The following is a 17,095-nucleotide window of genomic DNA, read 5'->3' on the forward strand; positions in this document are numbered from 1 at the left end:
GTGGTTTCTCCGCTCCTGATCGGACGCGACGCGTCGTAATTAATTGGTTAATTGGTGGCGGCTTAATTCAGCCAATTCTGGAGTGAACGCGATCTCGAAAAAGCAAAGAGGATGGAGGTTCACTTCAGGGATCATGATGATGCATATTTAGCATACTCTTATGCACGTCGCACCTGTAACAAGATAACAAATGACGCCAGCCTGTAGTTTATTCAGTTTGCATGCATTCATCATCGCCTTAATGGTGAAGCTCAAATGTGGAGAGGAGACGTAGATGCTTGGCTTTCGAACCACTTCCCTTCTCTTTCAATTAATTGAGAGAGAAACAAGTCCCTACCTACTTAAGGAACCGGTTCGTGCCTTCTTATTAATCGTTTCTTTTCCCATGCAAAGAGTCCATCAGGGTGCTTTGCGTCATAGCGCGTCCAGATACTCGAAACCATCACTCACTCTACTAAACCACCACACCTCAAAGCCACGATACTCTTTTACACAATCCCCATTTCCCAAAAAAAAAAAAAAAAAAAAAAAAAAGCCCACGGTCCTGCAGTGACTATCTGTCGGAATTGAGACATTCCATAGCACAGCTACACAAGCACGGCTCCAAACCAGCTGACTCATCAGCCCCATCCTGCAAATCTCCGTTTTCGCAAATCTCGGTGAAGCATCATGTTGATACACCTCCACTTCGCGGATGAAATGGCCGACCCTTTATCACGGCGAGCGACTGAGGCGGTGGGCGGGCTAGATCTTCCGTGGAGGTTTGCGCCGAGAGGAGATTACCACCCGGACAACAACCCAGAGGGTTTGATATCCTTTGCTACAGCTGAGAATGCATGGGATCCTCTTCTTGGTAACAAGCACCAAGTACTAACACTTTTCAGGCTCTGGTAACACAAGAGTTGAAGCAATTCGTCGATGAAAATGTACGAGAAGCCCCATACAAAAGCTCCCACCCCAATGGCTCCTCCACACCACGAAACCCTGACTTATGGCCTAGGTCACCTTCTCCCTCGATGACTTTCTCTACCGCGGCAGCCATGCAGGAGGTCCACGTTTCCCCAAAGCCCTGGCTGTCCACCTCAACGAGTATCTTCAGCCACACGACCCCATCACACCGGACATGATCCAGGTCGTCGGAGCCGCTACTGCAATGCATGATATCCTCGCGTGGGGAGTTGCGGATCCCTATGATGGTGTCTTGACTAGCAGGCCCGTCTACGGCCGCTTTGAACTTGATTTCGGCAACAAGTCTCAAGTGAGGGTCGTATACGCCTCCACAGAAGCCGAGAACTCTTTCCAGGATGAGGTTGTCGAAAAGTTTGAGGAGGCCTTGATCCGGTCCAGAAAGGCTGGCATCAACGTGAAAATGCTGTTGATTGTTAACCCACACAACCCGCTGGGTAAGTAAGCCGGTCCCTTTTAGTGCAGACTAACACTTTTCAGGGAGATGCTACCCTCGTTCTACCCTCATCAAGATCATGCAGTTTTGCCAGAAGCATCAACTGCAACTCCTGAGCGACGAAATTTATGCCTGCTCCGTCTTTGACTCGGGAGAGGCTGCCGTCCCTTTCACCTCAATCTTGTCTATCGACTCATCGGGTCTTATCGAACCAGACCTTCTTCATGTGACGTACGGTCTTAGCAAAGACTTTGGAGCAGCTGGTCTGCGTGTCGGAGCCATCATCACTCGTAGCAAGCCTGTCCTTCGAGCCATCGAGGCTGCCATGCGTTTTCACAACCCCTCTGGAGCCAGTCTCGCTATCGGGAGTGCCATGCTTGAGAACAGGGAGTGGTGTCGTGCCTTTATCAGTGGTTCAAGAACCAAGCTTGCTCAGGCGTACAAACACGTCACCAAGGGGCTTACGGACATTGGCATACGATATCTGCCTGGCAGCAATGCGGGATTCTTTGTCTGGATCGATTTGTCCCCATATCTTCCGTCGGAGCTGGGCGGCGAAAAGACTCGCGAGTTCGCTCTGGCTAAGAAGCTAAAAGAAGAGGGTGTGTTCCTGCACCCCTGCGAAGAACATTCGGCTCATCCTGGGTGGTTTCGACTAGTGTATTCGCAAGATGCGAGAATAGTAACGGAAGGACTCGAGAGGTGCGTTTTCTCTAAAAATGTCGACGTAACTAATGTTTTGCAGGATCAAGAGAGCAATCTCTTAGCTGATATTGATGGGTGGCGGTTGGATAGAGAGAATCAACTTCGTCAGTGGCGGAACCATCCTAGGACCAGAAATTTCAAAGAGTCAGTCCAAAGCATGAGATATTTGTGTAACCTTGAATATAAGGGATCAGCTTTCACAATACGAGGTGCATGTGCCAAGGAGTCGATGCCAAGACTGAAATCAAACTTGTTTCAAGCATATTTTAACGACTTTTGATGCAAACTCGACCGCCATTCCTCAACCAATCACTGGCTAATGGCGTCCTCAAACCTCTTGCCCGTCAACATGAGGAAGGCCTCCCGGTATCGGTCTGAGGTAGCCTGGACAATCTCTTCGGGCAGTGACACGCCATCCTTGCCCTTCAGCCCCTCCTTGATCAGCCAGTTGCGGATAAACTGCTTGTCGAAGCTGTCCTGATCACGGCCAGGCATGTAGCCCGCGGCGGGCCAGAATCGGGATGAATCAGGGGTCAAAACCTCATCAACGAGGTAGATGTTTCCCTCGGCGTCCTTGGCAAATTCAAACTTGGTGTCAGCGAGGATGATGCCTCGCTCCTCGGCGTACTTGGATGCCTCTTCGTAAATCTTGAGCGACAGCTCCTTGACACGGTCAGCAGTCTCGCGGTCGCCGACCTCCTTCCAGGCATCATCAGGGTGGATGTTCTCGTCGTGCTCTCCGGCATCGGCCTTGGTGCTAGGCGTCCAGAGAGGCTGCTTGAACTTCTGGGCCTCCTCCATGCCTGGCTCGACAGTGATACCATGCACAGTTCCGCTCTTCTTGTACTCCTTAAAGGCAGATCCCGTAAGGTAGCCTCGCCTGCAATTGTCAGCCCCTGTGACGAGGGTAAGAAAGAGGAGCGAGCAAGGTCGATTGCTCGCTATTACACCACCAGTAACACAATGCTCCTCGGGACTCATCAAACAAACAAATGGAAACCTACACAATGCTCTCCAGCTTCACGACCTGCAGGCGGCGCACCTGCATGGAGCGGTCCTTGATAGCCTTGGCCTCTTCGGTGGTGACGCCGGCGGGAACGTCGAGGGTGATGAAGTGAGTGCGCAGGTCGGGGATGCGTTCTGTCAAGACCTTGAACCAATGTGCCGAGATGATGTTTAGAATCTTGCCCTTGTCAGGGATGCCATTCTTCATGACGACGTCAAAGGCCGAGACTCGGTCACTGGCGACGAAGAGGAGGGTATCGGCATCGGGGAGCTTGAACAGATCGCGCACCTTTCCGGAGGCGATCTTTTCGAGGGAGGACACTTGGATCTGAGTCTGAGCCATTGTAACGAATTGCTGTGCTGCTGAGATGCGGCGTGATGTGACACTTCAAAAAGGTGACAGTGATGAAATCGTGAGGAGAAAAATTTAGCCGGCCAGTTGGAAGCAGCAGAGATAAAAAGCTTCTCCACTGAGTCATCGCCGTTTCCCTCTCCATTTTACCCAACTCTTTTCTTCCCCCGGAAGAGAGATGATGCCTCCATCTTGAAATGCCTCACGGATTTTTGAAATGGTTTGACTTGACTCGGGGAAGACAGGTTCGAATTGACAGGGTAAGGATGTTGCACCGTGCGAAGCAGTGTTGTGTATACTCTTGGCACGGTGGGTTCTGCAGGCACACATGCGCCGCCCACTCTCAAAATGGCAGAAAGGATGCATGTTGCAGCCTAATTATGAGCAAACTAGAAGACAAATAAGAGTATAATCATTTTCTAATACCATTAGGTTATTTATGATGATTTTATTAGAGTTCTTGGGCATTAGATCTACTCTTTTTACCTTGACATCTAGAGGGGTTCGAGGACGGTGCCATCCATGGCAAGACGATACCCAGCGTCATATAAGACGATTTCCCTGTTGGAGGACGCTTGCTGGATCGCCTTGAGTCCAGCATAGCGCATCTCTATTGTATCCTTTGACCACTCAGCGCAAGAGTCGGACAGGCGAAGGTACTTGAAAAGGGGGTCAAGAACGGCATCCTGAAGTTCCTTTGAAAGGCCGTATGTGTTCATACAATTGACCCATTCATCGTCATCTTCCGAGTAGGTATTGAAAGAGAATGAAATATAACCACAGATAAAGTCCAGGAATGTGACTTGAAGCCCGCTATCTTCAGGGTCGGTTTCGCGGCGTGGCCCGGTCGAAGGCCAGTTGTTCCAGGAGCTCCAAATCTCATTAGCTTTTGTCTTTGAGAAGCCAACATATTCAATTGTGGCTTGTGAGATGAGCTGACCGGGGATAGAGACAAATATGTTGCTTGTTGCCTGGGATACAGCAACATCAAGTGGTAGATGGCCATACTCCTGTTCACTGAATCGAGTAAGTCGGCGTTTATGAATCTTCCTCATACCGCCCGCATCAACAGGCCCGATGAGCCCTTTACTCATTAGATGAGCAGCATCAAGAGGCGCAAGAATGCTGGTTCTGGAAATATGTTCTGACATGTTGAAGTGGTGCCGATTCGGTATTGGATAACAGTTGTTGGGAAGAAAAAGAAGAGAAGACGGAGAGCAAATTTTAGAGAAAAGACTGATAATTAAAGAACTGAGAAACATTGATTTTACTACTGAGTTTTAAAACCGGCGTGTGTGAATCACTGCCGAGTGTTGGGTTATGCACAACTAAAGTTTCCGTACGGGAGTGTCCGAATGTGGTCATCTTCCATCCAGTCTTTTTAATATTCCATTTAGGATAGCTATAGGCCTAACCTTAGTAGATCTTCCTCACCATTTCTCGAAATTTTTATGCGATAGTATTCCTAGAAGAAGAGTGGATAATCTAAAGCACGACAAAATCTCCCCTCAATCTCAGACAACGTCAGCGGTTGGAGGTGGTGAGGGAACTGTTGTTAAACACAGACTTGGATGTATCAAGTCTTGTTCAGTTCAGGTAAATCTCTAGGAGAAATAACGCGTCAGGACGTTTCGTTTTAGCCAACGAGTACCTCACCACTTTGGGGCGCCTGGACAGAGCACAAATCAACGTGCATGAGAAGTTTACAGGTTTCACAGAGTTTCAGCGACACAAATGATACTTTTCTTGTACATCGAGACGTAAAAACTCTATCGAGTTTGTTGGAATATTGTCGGGAATAGAGAGAAGGGCAGGTTAAGCGTAGGAACTGTCTGATCACCAGCCAATGCTAGTACACCATGCCCATCTAGAGGCACCGGAGGGGCAAACACCATGCCTATCCTGTGATCAACCTATCAGTGCAAACCCATTTGCAAATTCCAAGTCCGAACCGGAAGAATCAAGACCCTTGCCAGACCGCCATACTACGTAGCAATATCCACAACAAAGGGTGCAAGAACAGGGCGGGAACCTGGGTTCGGGGAATGCCCTTCGACTTGGCATCAAGGGAAGCATGTCACCCCTTTCCCCACGTCTCTGCTAACCTGATTCTGGCATCCCACCAGGCTCGGCAGAAATTAAAAGACCAATGCTCCGGAATTAAAGCCGGATCGTGTCTTAGATATCCGCGCTTCTTAGTCTAGTTCAAAGGGTCCTAAAGCCCCCCCCTGAGCCCAAATGCCGAGATCTATCGGACAAGTCTCAACCTTGGTATGACTAGATAGCATAATCACCGCCGTCGAGTTAATAGCTCAATTCGATGCCACCCTTTGGTCCGACGGTAGGGAGTGAGCTGCTGCATCTCTAGACAGTAGACACTAACCTCAGTTGACAATGCTGTGCAAGATTCATTCCCTTTGCCGTGGTCATGCTCTTCATAGTACCTCTTGAGTGTGGATAGCATCCACCTCCTAGCGTTTTTCTTGCTGTGGCTCCTGAATGGCGTTTCAGTCCTCCCGGTCCCTTTATCGGACCTCAGTATTTCAACATTCCCTCCATCCCTTTACTTTTACCTTTGAACTCTCATCATGACCATTCTGTAGCTACTGGCAGCTATGCGCCATCAATTCAACTGTCCGGCATTCGAGGTTGGTGGCATCGGCCCCGGCCCCGATACCGGTTTGGAGCGGAGTCGCCAATCAACGTCCACGGAAGCCTCCGGGCTTTTCAACGACCCTGTGGAGTGCCCGGGCTGGAGTGACAAAGACCTCGGCCGTTACTCGCCAGACTTGCTGCTTGATCCAAGACATTTGCTGTGCCGTTCAATCAAATACCCCGGCTAGCTCCGGCGCTATGCCGCTCATGTGGACCTTCAACGGCCATCCTGACCTTCACGCTCTGCCGCTTTGAAACTGGGGAAACGGTCATTATTTCCCATGTTGATCCACGGCCGAGTCCCTCTGCGGTCCATGCCCCGGGAGCTCTCGTGCCATGGCGGAGCCTCACGTCACTAGGGTCTTCGGGAGCATTGATGGGCAATCTGAGTTTTGATTTACATGGGTGGAAAAAGGGAAAGTGTTTCGTAGAGGATGCCATGCCATAAGAGGGCAAGCTGAAGCTTAACTCGATGGTAATTTCAGTTGATAGCCCTGCTCGTGCAGATGCATATTCAGCTCCAGCTCTGTGGGTAACGGAACCCACCCTCGGCACAGCAGGAAACAGACAGAGGCTATCAACACCATTCGAAACGATATCACGAATGGCCTGAATACGGTGGTCTATGTAGGCTGACATCACTGAGACGTATGCAGCTGCAATGCTCAATGCAGGACCGAACCGGCATCCAATCCAATGGCCTTATCTTCTCCAGTGACAGCACTCTCCGAGGCTGCCGGAGCTCGTGTAAACAAAGCACCGCGGCCCAGATAAAGGCAAACGCCGTCTTCACAGGCTGGCCTCATCAGTCTCGGTGAGTGGATGAGGTTTGTCGACGATCAAGATAGCGCCGTTGCTGGATTTCTAGGGCGGGCGCGCCATCAATGGCAGTAGACCGGTGACGAGCAAAGTGGGACTAAACGCAACGCCAACAAGAAAGGGCACGCCGGCATCATGACGGGAAAAAGTGACCTATGGCATGACTGCCGGCGCGAATTCGCGATCCATGCCAGATGTTCAACACTAGGGTTAAGTTGGACGCGTCTTAACCTCCGTCATAGCTCGGTTAGATCATGAGATTCGCCCTTGGACCACTTCCTAATACGCGGTCATGTCCATCTGATACCGCCCCCTGAATGACAGACCGTTTGCTCCTGGGTGGTCTTTGGTTTGGATTCCACATGCCAAGAGGTTGAGGTAGAGGTACTAGCCAAGGGCCTCTCCAGATGGACGTTTCCCAATACCCCTTTCTCTGACATGTTTGATGCAAACGCTAATGTTCGCAGTTTGATCTAAAGCATAACTACCTGTCTGCGAGTTCTAGATCAACGGAAAGCGACGGCATCACCATGATTGGCGGGGTTGGAACAAACTCGCAGGGCACGGATGCGTCATGGCAGGCCTCAAGAGCGGACAAGAACCGCCGTCGTTGACGTGGGAAGCTGGATGGCAATTCTATCGTCGACTTCTTTGAGACGATGTGCCTCGATGTTGAAGGGGCTTCATTTTGTATCAGCTGTAGGTTGACGACTTGGTGAGCTTGTAATCTCTGTATTCCTAGTTGTTGAGGGCATGTCAGCAAGGTATCCCAGGAGCATTACTGTCAAGACCTTGAAATGAAGAGAACCACTGTAGGAATAGGAGATCTGCCATTCCTGATCCCTCTATCAATGAACGTCTGGACATTTGGTGTGAGTGTTGTCAAGGCTGCTCAGGGTGGAAGATATACACGATGTAGGATGTAGTTAACCGTGACAGAGATCGAGAATATTCTCAAGCCAACCACCTATGACGATTTTGTCGAACGACAAGGAAGAAGATTCTAGCCGCGTCGAGGGATGCCTGCACAATGATGCGGTGTCGATTGGATCTCGGAACAATTCTCTCCCAGGGACTGGGTGGCCACGTTGGCCCCAGCTTGTCTCGCATCTCATCTGGGTTGACACGAGTGGACCAGCGGCGATACCTTTCCAATCAGGCAATTCGAAGGGCCAATAGTGGATATGTCGTCGGAGAATACGAGTCGGATTATCGGGACTTGTTGAGCCGTGGTCGTGGGTCGTGAACGGCGCGATGTGATGCTATGGGTAGGGCAGGGAGGAATGTGAAGCTTGGGGGCCGAGATGAGCACCACCAAGTCTTGGCAAAACAGAAATGAGGTTGGGAATGATGTCCTTTGCATGGAGCACAGCGTACAATGCAAGTAATGGATGGCGTGGGGGAAAAGGAGAAAGCGATCGATCAGATTACGGATCATGGAGGAGGGGGAAATGGTGCCTCAGCCAACCGGACCTCAGACGATGCAGAGTGGAGGAAGGCGAAGGCCGCGGTCCTGCTGTATTTCAAAAGAAAGGTGATGATGTACGGGGGCTCGTGTTATCACAAGGAAGGGGCAATATCACATGAGAAAAAGCAAAAGGAGGTAAATGATAGTCAAAGAACAAGCGGCCTAACAATATTATTCTTCTCATCCATCCATCACACAGCACCCATCACAATCAGCTAGCCCATGGCCGTGATAATTTCCAGGCTTTGAGCTCCGTGAAAACGCCTGGTGCCCCGTGGTTGGCCCCTCCCAACATCCCTGCCCCTTGCATCCTGTAACCACTAGAGTCTAGCGGCCGTCCCCGCGGCCAATAACTTGCAGTCTATTCGCCTTGTAACTGCCCTGGCCGCACTCTTTGCAGGGACGGAGCAGGTTCGCGCTTGTTCAACGTGCCTTCCCTCTCAGTGATGTACCCTCCCAGTCCCTCTGTCTGGTCCCTCTGGTCTCTCGTGCTTTCCACTTCTACTGGTAGTCCTCACCCATCCGTCAGTTGTCACTGCACCTTCCAAGTTTTCTGTGTTTTGCCTTGCGAGTTGATCAGATCTGGTCGTCTGCAGAGGAAGGCACAGCTCCCGACACACTTCCCTCAGCCATTGGACACACGTGTCGTCCTGTCATCCTGTCTTCTTCCCTCTTGTCTCCTCATCCTCTTGTGTTGTGCTGGTTTTCAACCCTCCATGTCTCGCCGTCCAAGGCCCGCATAGCCTGTACCCATACATACGCACACTGCAGCCAGCCAGCCAGCCATCCGTCCATCCATCCTTCCTTTCAGCTATTACAGTCCACCAACTGCAAGGCAAGAGACCAACATCTGTCCCGCTCAACGCCATCAATATCGCGGTGATGCCCGCCCGCCGCGGTCGCCCCAGGCCTCCCTCCCCCTCGCCCTTCTTCTCCCTGGTCTCCTGGCCTGACCTGGCCTAGGGCAGCGGTTTTCAGGCGCGCCTGCGCCCAATACCACACACGGACCCGCGTGCGCGTGACTGACCAAAGGAACCTTGGAAAGGGAGCTGGAACGCTATCAGAGTCAAAGGCAAAAGTGAGAGTCAAGAAGCAAGCTATATCTGCATTCGTAGCTGGGGAAGCTGCGCGCGATCGTCCTGATTAGCTGCCCGTTTCCCCCTCGCCTTGTCTCGCGGCAGGCAATCGCCTGACCTCGGTCGCTCGCCAGCCAGCCTCTGGCGGCGGTAGACGGCAGATCTCCTTTCCCCTTCTCTCCCAGTCCCAGTCCCAGTCCCAGTCCCAGCCCTGGAGACTTGTTCAGAGGCACAAGAGCCTCCCTAGTCCTGACCCGCTGCCGGCCGGCGTGTGCGTGCGTTCGCTTGCCCGCCTCCCGCTCCCGCTTCCGCTGCCGGCAAAAGCCACCCGTCAACACAACTCGAGACTAAGTCGAGCCTAGTTTTCGCGGCACCGGGGTCCAGTTCCACTAGGATCCAAGCACACAAGTACCAGAGGTCCTTCACTCACCGACACTTGCAATACGGAGCGCTCGTCATTCGGCCATCATGGACGGCCATGCCGTCGCAGAGCCCGCCGCCGGCGCCCCGATTCCCGCTGATCACGGCGCACACGGGATTGCCGGTGACGCCTCGGCCGCCGACCCCTCCGCATCCGTCATCAAGAGGAGATCCCCGATTGCCTGTCGCCGGTAGGATCACTGATGTCACTGATGCAATTGATGCCGTGTTGCTGACCACCATGGTAGATGTCGTCGCATGAGAAGCAAGTGTATCCATGACTGCGCCCAGCCTCCTTGCAAGGCCTGTCTTGAAGCCGGACTCGGCGCCGAAGACTGGTAAGTTGCCTGAATGTTCAAAGACAATCCCGTTGACTCGCGTTGGCAGCATCTTTCCCGTTCGAGGTCAGCCAGATCACGATCGCGAGTTCCGGCATCCCCGCGTAAGAGCCGAGAAGACGGCCCGGCGGGACCCCGCCAAGGTGCGACGCGAGATCCTTGATGCTCCTGTGCGACCTCTAGGCAAGCCCAGCGATGAGTGGGAGCGATTACCTCCGTTGCCAGACATTATCGACGGTGTCAATCGCTTCACTCAACACTACTTTCAGCTCGGCTTCATCCCCAAGCAGCAGTTTCCCGATCGTCTGCTCAAGGACTATCGCTCAGTGAGCGTCTTTCTCGTCGTTAGCATCCTTAGCATCTCGGCTCGTCTGAGTCCTTCCCTCGCCACCCGTTATGGCTCGGGTATGAAGGCGGCAGAGTTCTTCATGGAGCGTGCCACCAACCTTGCCTATGGTGAGCTCTACCAAGAGCCCACGTTGGAGAGGTGCCAGGCGTTTTACTTGCTAAGCATTGCGCAACAGGGAAGTGGCCTAAGAAATAAGAGTTATGTGAGTGAAGTGAAAGTTTCGTCAGTGTTCACTACTAATGTAACAGATTAATATGGGCGTTTCTATGCGGATGGCATCTTTGATGCGACTACATCGAGAGGAGACGTATCGTGTTCAAAACCCCAGTCCAGAGGTCATTATCAGGTCCGAATCAGCCCGAAGAACTCTGGTATGTCAACCCGAGCGGAAGCAAGCCTCAAGCATCTTACTGAACATAGGTAGTGGATGCTACATAGCCAGGATCAGTTACACTCAGGCCCATACTCACCAGTATCCCTTGCCGCCTCGGACATCACAGCCCTTCTCCCTTGCGACGAACACGACTTTGCTATCGGGAGAGAACCCCCCTCACGGGCTGCTGTTGAGGGAACACCTCCTGCAATTGAGAACCCGGCTCTCATTTTTGACCCTAACCGCTCTCTTTTTGCTTCACTGATCCAGGCCCATCACTTCTGGGGGATCGTCAGCCGCCGAGCCGTCAAATTTGCCCGAAGTTCTCGTCCTTGGGAGGCAAATAGCGAGTTTGCCTGTGTTGTGAAGAAGCTACATGAATGGGAGAATGCGCTACCTCAGGGCCATCTCTGGAGCGCTCATACGTTAAAGAAGTACAAGGCCGACGGCCAGGATCTGGTAAGACCTTTGCCCAGTTTGAAGTCAACTGCTGACTTGGCAGGCATACCTTGGGGTGACAATGGTGCCTCGTCTATGCAATATTGTCCTTCGTCGACCATATCTGATGGAGTAGGTTTTTGTGTGCGCTTGTCAACTCAGTACTAACTTTGGTAGCATGTTAACCGTCACTTCCAAGGACGAACAGCGGCAGCATTTCTTTGCCAATATTGCATATGAACTCTTTCTCAACGTTCGGCGCCTCTTTGAGCAGATTGATGCTCAGTTCACCGGCCGCTCGCCAGACGAGAGTGTTGGGGCGCAGATGGCTGCCTTTTGTGTTTACAGCTGTGGTCTATTCTCAACATACCTCTGCCGATACCCTCATAGTGAGACTCCCATCTTAGATTATCCCTGACGGCTTCTAACCATTCAGTCTGCCCGGATCTCAACATCAGCCGTGAAGGTCCCATGATGCTTCAGCGTACCCTCTCGATCCTGATGGAGTGCAAGGAAGTCTGGCCTCTTGCATCTCGCTGGGTTGAGGCTCTTGAGCGGTTTGCTCGAGATCCCACCGGTTCCCTCACGACAGAGAGCGGGATGGCAGATGGAAAAGATCCTATTCCCAACCCTGTCGCCATTCCTATTGCTGTCCCTTCCTCGGCCAACTCGGTCTCATCTAGTACATCACCTACTTCTTCCATATACGCTCAGCCAGGGGCCCCTCTCAACACCATATCTCTCCGATCCCCCTCCTCGAATGAAATATTGACGCCTTTACCTACGCCAACTACTCATATTATACCCTCCCACTTTCCTCCGCATTCTCAACGGCAAGCTCAATCGCACCAGCACCAGCAACAGCACCAACAGCGGCATCAACAGCAGCAGCAACAACCTCAGCCATCTCCTATAGCCGACCCTCAATCATTCACACCACAACAGATTCACTCTCAAATGTATATGCACACCGACAACTCGACAGGCCTCGGCATGCTCATGGAACCGTTTGACTCTCAAACCGCCCTCCAAGGATACACAATGGCCCCAAATGGCCATCCTGCCCAAGCAGCTGCCATCGCCGCATCTGTGACACCAGCGCCATTCTACCCTTCAGCAGACGGTTACGAAGGCGAACTGCAATTCTATATCAACGGACCCCAGGATTGGATGCCGACAGACGGTGTGTTTGATGGGTATGGCTGACCGCTTACATGTCTAATTCGATCTGTCCGATATTCTTGTTTATTCTCTTACAATCTTGAGCGGCGCATGAACGACTGACTAATGGTCCGTCTGACCATGGGGAGGTGTTTTGATTTAGCACGGCGACTCAAAAAGGTGTTTGATGGGCGTCAAAGCCCGAATTACTGGTGTGATTGTTTACATATTGCTCTTTTACACAAGTAGATACGATAGAGCCACGACTGTCAGAGACAGTGAAACGTTTCACAATGTCATCACTTTCTGCAAGGACTGCACTGGACTGCACGGCGTGCGTCAACGCTTTGCTGACTATTGACGGCTACATACGAGCTCACTTGATACTCTGTTTCCGACAACGTTTGGTTTCAACATCTCTTTTCGCTCAACTCTAAATGGTCCCCTACACGCTCCGGATTCGCATTCGCATTCGCATCGCATCGTTCGCTCCTCGAAAATCCCACCGAGCTCCTCACACGTGGGTATCCGAGTACGCCGTCTCCCGTCTTCCCAATCACTTGAAAGGGAACAAGACCGACTCCATGGGGCCAAAAAAGCCAAAACAAAAGACAAAAAGAACCGACCGCCTTGACTCCCCTATCCTCTACATGAATTTTGGGTCGCCACCGCTTTTCATCCGCGCAGGGCATACATGACTTCTCTATTCCTTCGTTGCATCTGATAAAAAATGGAATTGTGATGTGTAATGTGTAGTGTAATGGGGGCTGGGTTGGGCAAGGGAAATACATCGGGTAACGATGATATGTCAGGTGAAGCGTCATGATGGGGTATTTGGATTATTGTAGTGTCATATGGGGTCTATATACATGCAAGGGTCGTGGGGATCGTGTTATGAGGGGGGAAGGGAAGGGGATATCTTTATTTTGGGCCGGCCAAGGCTGCCGGCGTCGCCGTCATCGTGCTTGAATCAGTTCTGGGCCATAACGGTCTGTGTACCGCCCAGCTGACGCTTGACCTGCTCGCGAGCCCAGCGCGCGGTCTCGATAGTCCGAGGCTGGAACTCCCGGTTGGTCTTGGTCTCCTTGATCATAGCTGAGATCCAGTCCTGTCGGAAAGCCTCAACCAGTTCACCGTTAGGGTAGGCATCGGCAAGGTCACTGTTTATGTTAGCTGGGTCCAATCGAGCGAGTCAGGGGAAACTTACCCAATGACACCCATAGCAGCCCGCATGAGCGACTCGCTACGGTTCATATCGTTGGCAATAAGGCTCAGGAGCTGGAAGATGGCGGGGACATATTGCTGCAGAGCTTGGGCTAGAGGGGGTTAGCACTGGCTTGAGACCGGTAGGGGAGTGAACATACTCTTCTGGCTGACCTTCATGGCACCAATAATGCCACCCCAGGCATCCATAATGCCCTCACGGAGAGAAATGACGTAGTCGAACATCTCGTAAGGGCCCTCAGGCGAAGCAGTAACAGTGGAAGCCTGCTCCAGAACCTGGGCAACCACGGACAGGTAGGTCTCGAAGTGGCCAGTAATGGCACCAGCAATGTCACCAAAGCACTGCAGGATAGCAGGCTTGAACTGGTTGGCAAGGGTGGTGCTCTGTAATTTGTTAGCCATGAAACCTGAGAATACTTGAGTGAACGAGACTTACCCTGAGGTTGTTGAGAAGATAGTTCATAAAGTTATCGCAGTAAGGCTGGCTGCGCTCGCCCAGGGAACGGGTAATATCGCTGACCAGACCGATAGCCATAGAGCAGAGACTAGGCTCGTCCTGGTTGCCAAGGGCGTTGTACAGGAAGGGAGCAAAGGCATCCATGTACTTGATGAAGTCCTCCTCCATGGAGGTGGAGAGGGCGCTGATGGTGGCAAAGACAGCGTCAGGAACGCTCGACTTGCCGCCAACGCTGTTGAGGATCTGCAGAAGAATCTGCATGATGCGGTCGCCCTGAGGAATGATCTCCTTGTCGAGGCGAGAGATGATGGCCTGAAGAACGGTGCACAGACTGTTCTGCATCTCCTCAAGGGTGATCTTGTCCTCGACGCTGACGACCTGGTTCTGCAGAGGCACAGTCTCCTCAAGTCGCTTGATGATGACGTCCGAGAGCGAGGCAATAGGCTGCAGGCTTTCGGAAGCAGCGTTCTGCACAAAGACGTTGAGGACCTCATAGGCGGCAGTTCGAACCGAGGTCTCAGCATCCGTACGGGCAGTCACGTCGAGCAGGGAGCTGACGGCCTGGTTGAAGTGAGGAGTAATGGGGTTGGCAGCAGCGCCGAGATCGCCGGCAAAGCGCTCAGCCAGGTTCATCAGGGCCCAGCAGCAAGAAGGAGCCATCTTGGCATTGCTGAGAAGACCCTTGAACAGAGACTCAATCAAGGTAGGAAGCTGAGTCTGGGGGTCAATAGCCTCAGAGCAGGCCTCGGTGATTCGGCCGAGGGCGTAAGCAGTCGAGTCCTTGACATGCAGGGACTGGTCCTCCATCATGCTGATGAGGATGGGGAGAGCCTGCTTGACGATGGGGTCCAGAGTCTTCTCATCGGGACCCTCCATGATGGCACCAAAGGCCGACACAGCGGCGTCTCGGTTGTGCCAGTCCTCATGGCGGAGGTTGCTCTCGACAAACTGCAGCACAGGGGCGATGATGGTAGCACCAACGGCCTGGGCGTACAGCTGCAAGCACTGATAGGCTGCGCGCGACAGGTTGTACTCGTCGTCGGTGGCGTCTTCATCCTGCTTCGTAAGGAGGGTGAGGAGAACTGGCACCACCTCGTTGGCAGCAACACGGGCAAAGTTGTAAAAGGGGCGCATCTGGTCGGAGCTCTCGACCTGGGCGTTGTCGTCCTCGATGGAGATCTCCTCCTCGCAGACGGTGCTCCAGAACTCGACAGCCAGCTTGGCGACATCCTCATCCTCGGACTTCATACCGAGAATGGTGAGACCGAACAGAGCCTTCTCCATGTAGAAGCGCATGTTCTCGTAGTAAAGAGCCATGATTCGGTTGAGGCAGCCAAAGGCACCCTGCTGTATCCGCGAATCCTCGGCCTGGGTGGCCTCGCAAACGACCTGCATAATGTAGTTCCGCTCACCCTCATGCTTGAAGTTGTTGCCGACAAACTCGAGCGAGTCACCAAGGGCGGTGATGGCGGCAAGACGAACCTCGCCGTTTGCTTCCTCCTTTCGGGCACCCTGAACAACAGCGGTCAAGATAGCGTTCGAGTGCGACACTAGGGCCATGCGGAGCTCCGAGTCTTGGCTTTCGCAGATGTAACCGATGGTGGTGAGAGAAGCCTGCTTCTGGTGGTCGGCACCCTCGCTGACATTCTTGACCAGGAAGGGCAAAAGGTCGCTCCACTGGCCACGAGGCAGCTCGATGGCGGCGATGGATGAAATGACCTGGGCGGCAGCAGTACCAGCCTGTGTGTTTGAGGAGCTCAGGGTCTGGAGGGTCAGCTCCTTGACCCGGTTCTTGGTATCGTCATCAGTCTGCTGCAGCCATTTTGCTTGCAGTTCTTGATGCCGAGTGAAATCTCGGGTTGTGAAGGCGTTCTTCAGAGCAATACCGGCGGCAGCTCGGATGGAGCCATCGGCAGAGTCGTTGGCAAGTTCTTGGACGAGGGTTGCGAGGTATAGGGGCTAGCAGAGCGTCAGCCAAGTTCAGAGCAATCAAGAGTCAGGGGCGCCGTACAAAGTTGCTCTCGGCAGCCTGGGTGAGTTGCTGCTCAGCAGCATTTCGGAGGTTCGCGTCTGGAAAAAGTCAGTACACATTTCATGGCCGTCGTCCGATAATCCGCCGCTCGAGGCGGTGCGGTGCGTCAATCGGCGGGGAAGGGAGCGGGAAGGAAAACTGACCAGGCGACAGCGAATTCGCGAGCACCTGGTTTATCTCTGAGCTCGACATTTTGGGCTGTCTAGAAACGTCTCGTCATGCGGTTTCAAGAGGCGTCGAGGGCGAGCGAGGCGCAGAGGGTGGTAAAGGCTGGAGAGGAGGGAGAAGAGAGCCTTTGGTTTGGCGCACGTGTCGACAAGTTTGACGGATGGAAGAGAACTGGATGAGGCGGAGAGGCGGGGGTTTTTTCCCACGACGGGGGGCTCAGGCCAGGAGAGGAAAAGAACGGGTATGAGGGTCCCCCAAGGGTCGGCGAAAAATGATTAAGGGTCAAACGAATCTCGCAGCCAAAAATGTCGTTGTGATTGTCCGTCTCTGGCGGGTGAGGACGAGATGATGCTGAATGGCAAAAAGGCAGGGTGCCGAGAGGGAGGGACAAAGAAGTTGAGAGTTGCAGAAGGTGAAGAAAATTGTTGTTGTGGTAGAGGCCTTTAGAGAAGTTGATGGATGGATGGCAACTGCAACTGCAGCGACCACAGCGGCCCGCACCTGGGTACCTACCTCGCCCGCTACCGCCACTTGGTCTAGCACTGTGACGCACTGTGCACCGTGCTGCGGTGAAATAGCGGCCTGGGCAGCCTGGAAGCTTTTTGGTGTCAAGCGGCAGAGACAAGCCGGCAGAGAGACAAAGAGCGGCAGAC

At 52.8% G+C, this 17,095-nt stretch overlaps 4 protein-coding genes across 4 annotated transcripts; 2 read left to right on the forward strand and 2 right to left on the reverse strand.

Moving 5' to 3' along the window:
• Nucleotides 1-832: 832 nt before the first annotated feature.
• NECHADRAFT_91247 (uncharacterized protein) lies at nt 833-2,169 on the forward strand (the record flags this gene model as incomplete). Its single annotated transcript, XM_003046118.1, has 5 exons — nt 833-853; nt 885-926; nt 1,001-1,403; nt 1,447-2,104; nt 2,148-2,169. The coding sequence occupies 5 exons, from the start codon at nt 833-835 to the stop codon at nt 2,167-2,169; spliced, it is 1,146 nt and encodes a 381-aa protein (XP_003046164.1).
• A 170-nt stretch (nt 2,170-2,339) lies between these two features.
• NECHADRAFT_66694 (uncharacterized protein) lies at nt 2,340-3,508 on the reverse strand. The gene is made up of 2 exons (XM_003046697.1): nt 3,112-3,508; nt 2,340-2,987 (listed from the first exon to the last, which is right to left on the reverse strand). The coding sequence occupies exons 1-2, from the start codon at nt 3,453-3,455 to the stop codon at nt 2,417-2,419; spliced, it is 915 nt and encodes a 304-aa protein (XP_003046743.1). The 5' UTR covers nt 3,456-3,508; the 3' UTR covers nt 2,340-2,416.
• A 6,544-nt stretch (nt 3,509-10,052) lies between these two features.
• On the forward strand, nt 10,053-12,009 carry NECHADRAFT_11425 (uncharacterized protein; the record flags this gene model as incomplete). The annotated part of the gene is made up of 8 exons (XM_003046119.1): nt 10,053-10,093; nt 10,151-10,240; nt 10,290-10,791; nt 10,838-10,960; nt 11,014-11,421; nt 11,465-11,532; nt 11,578-11,789; nt 11,837-12,009. Coding segments are annotated over 8 exons (1,617 nt in total), but the record flags the coding sequence as incomplete, so codon positions are not given.
• Nucleotides 12,010-13,531: 1,522 nt separating this feature from the next.
• NECHADRAFT_32639 (uncharacterized protein) lies at nt 13,532-16,466 on the reverse strand (the record flags this gene model as incomplete). Its single annotated transcript, XM_003046698.1, has 6 exons — nt 13,532-13,721; nt 13,769-13,877; nt 13,926-14,169; nt 14,213-16,201; nt 16,254-16,312; nt 16,418-16,466. The coding sequence occupies 6 exons, from the start codon at nt 16,464-16,466 to the stop codon at nt 13,532-13,534; spliced, it is 2,640 nt and encodes an 879-aa protein (XP_003046744.1).
• Nucleotides 16,467-17,095: the final 629 nt, after the last annotated feature.

Source organism: Fusarium vanettenii, assembly GCF_000151355.1.
Source record: "Fusarium vanettenii 77-13-4 chromosome 2 genomic scaffold NECHAsca_18_chr2_1_0, whole genome shotgun sequence".
NCBI classification, from domain to species: Eukaryota; Fungi; Ascomycota; class Sordariomycetes; order Hypocreales; family Nectriaceae; genus Fusarium; species Fusarium vanettenii.

What these genes read in the sequence shown, in the direction of transcription:
- NECHADRAFT_66694 (XM_003046697.1), bottom strand. Translation starts at nt 3,455, where the DNA reads ATGGCTCAGACTCAGATCCAAGTGTCCTCCCTCGAAAAGATCGCCTCC. An exon ending in GTGAAGCTGGAGAGCATTGT is followed by an intron (nt 2,988 to 3,111) that starts GTAGGTTTCCAT and finishes TGACAATTGCAG; the next exon opens with GCGAGGCTACCTTACGGGAT.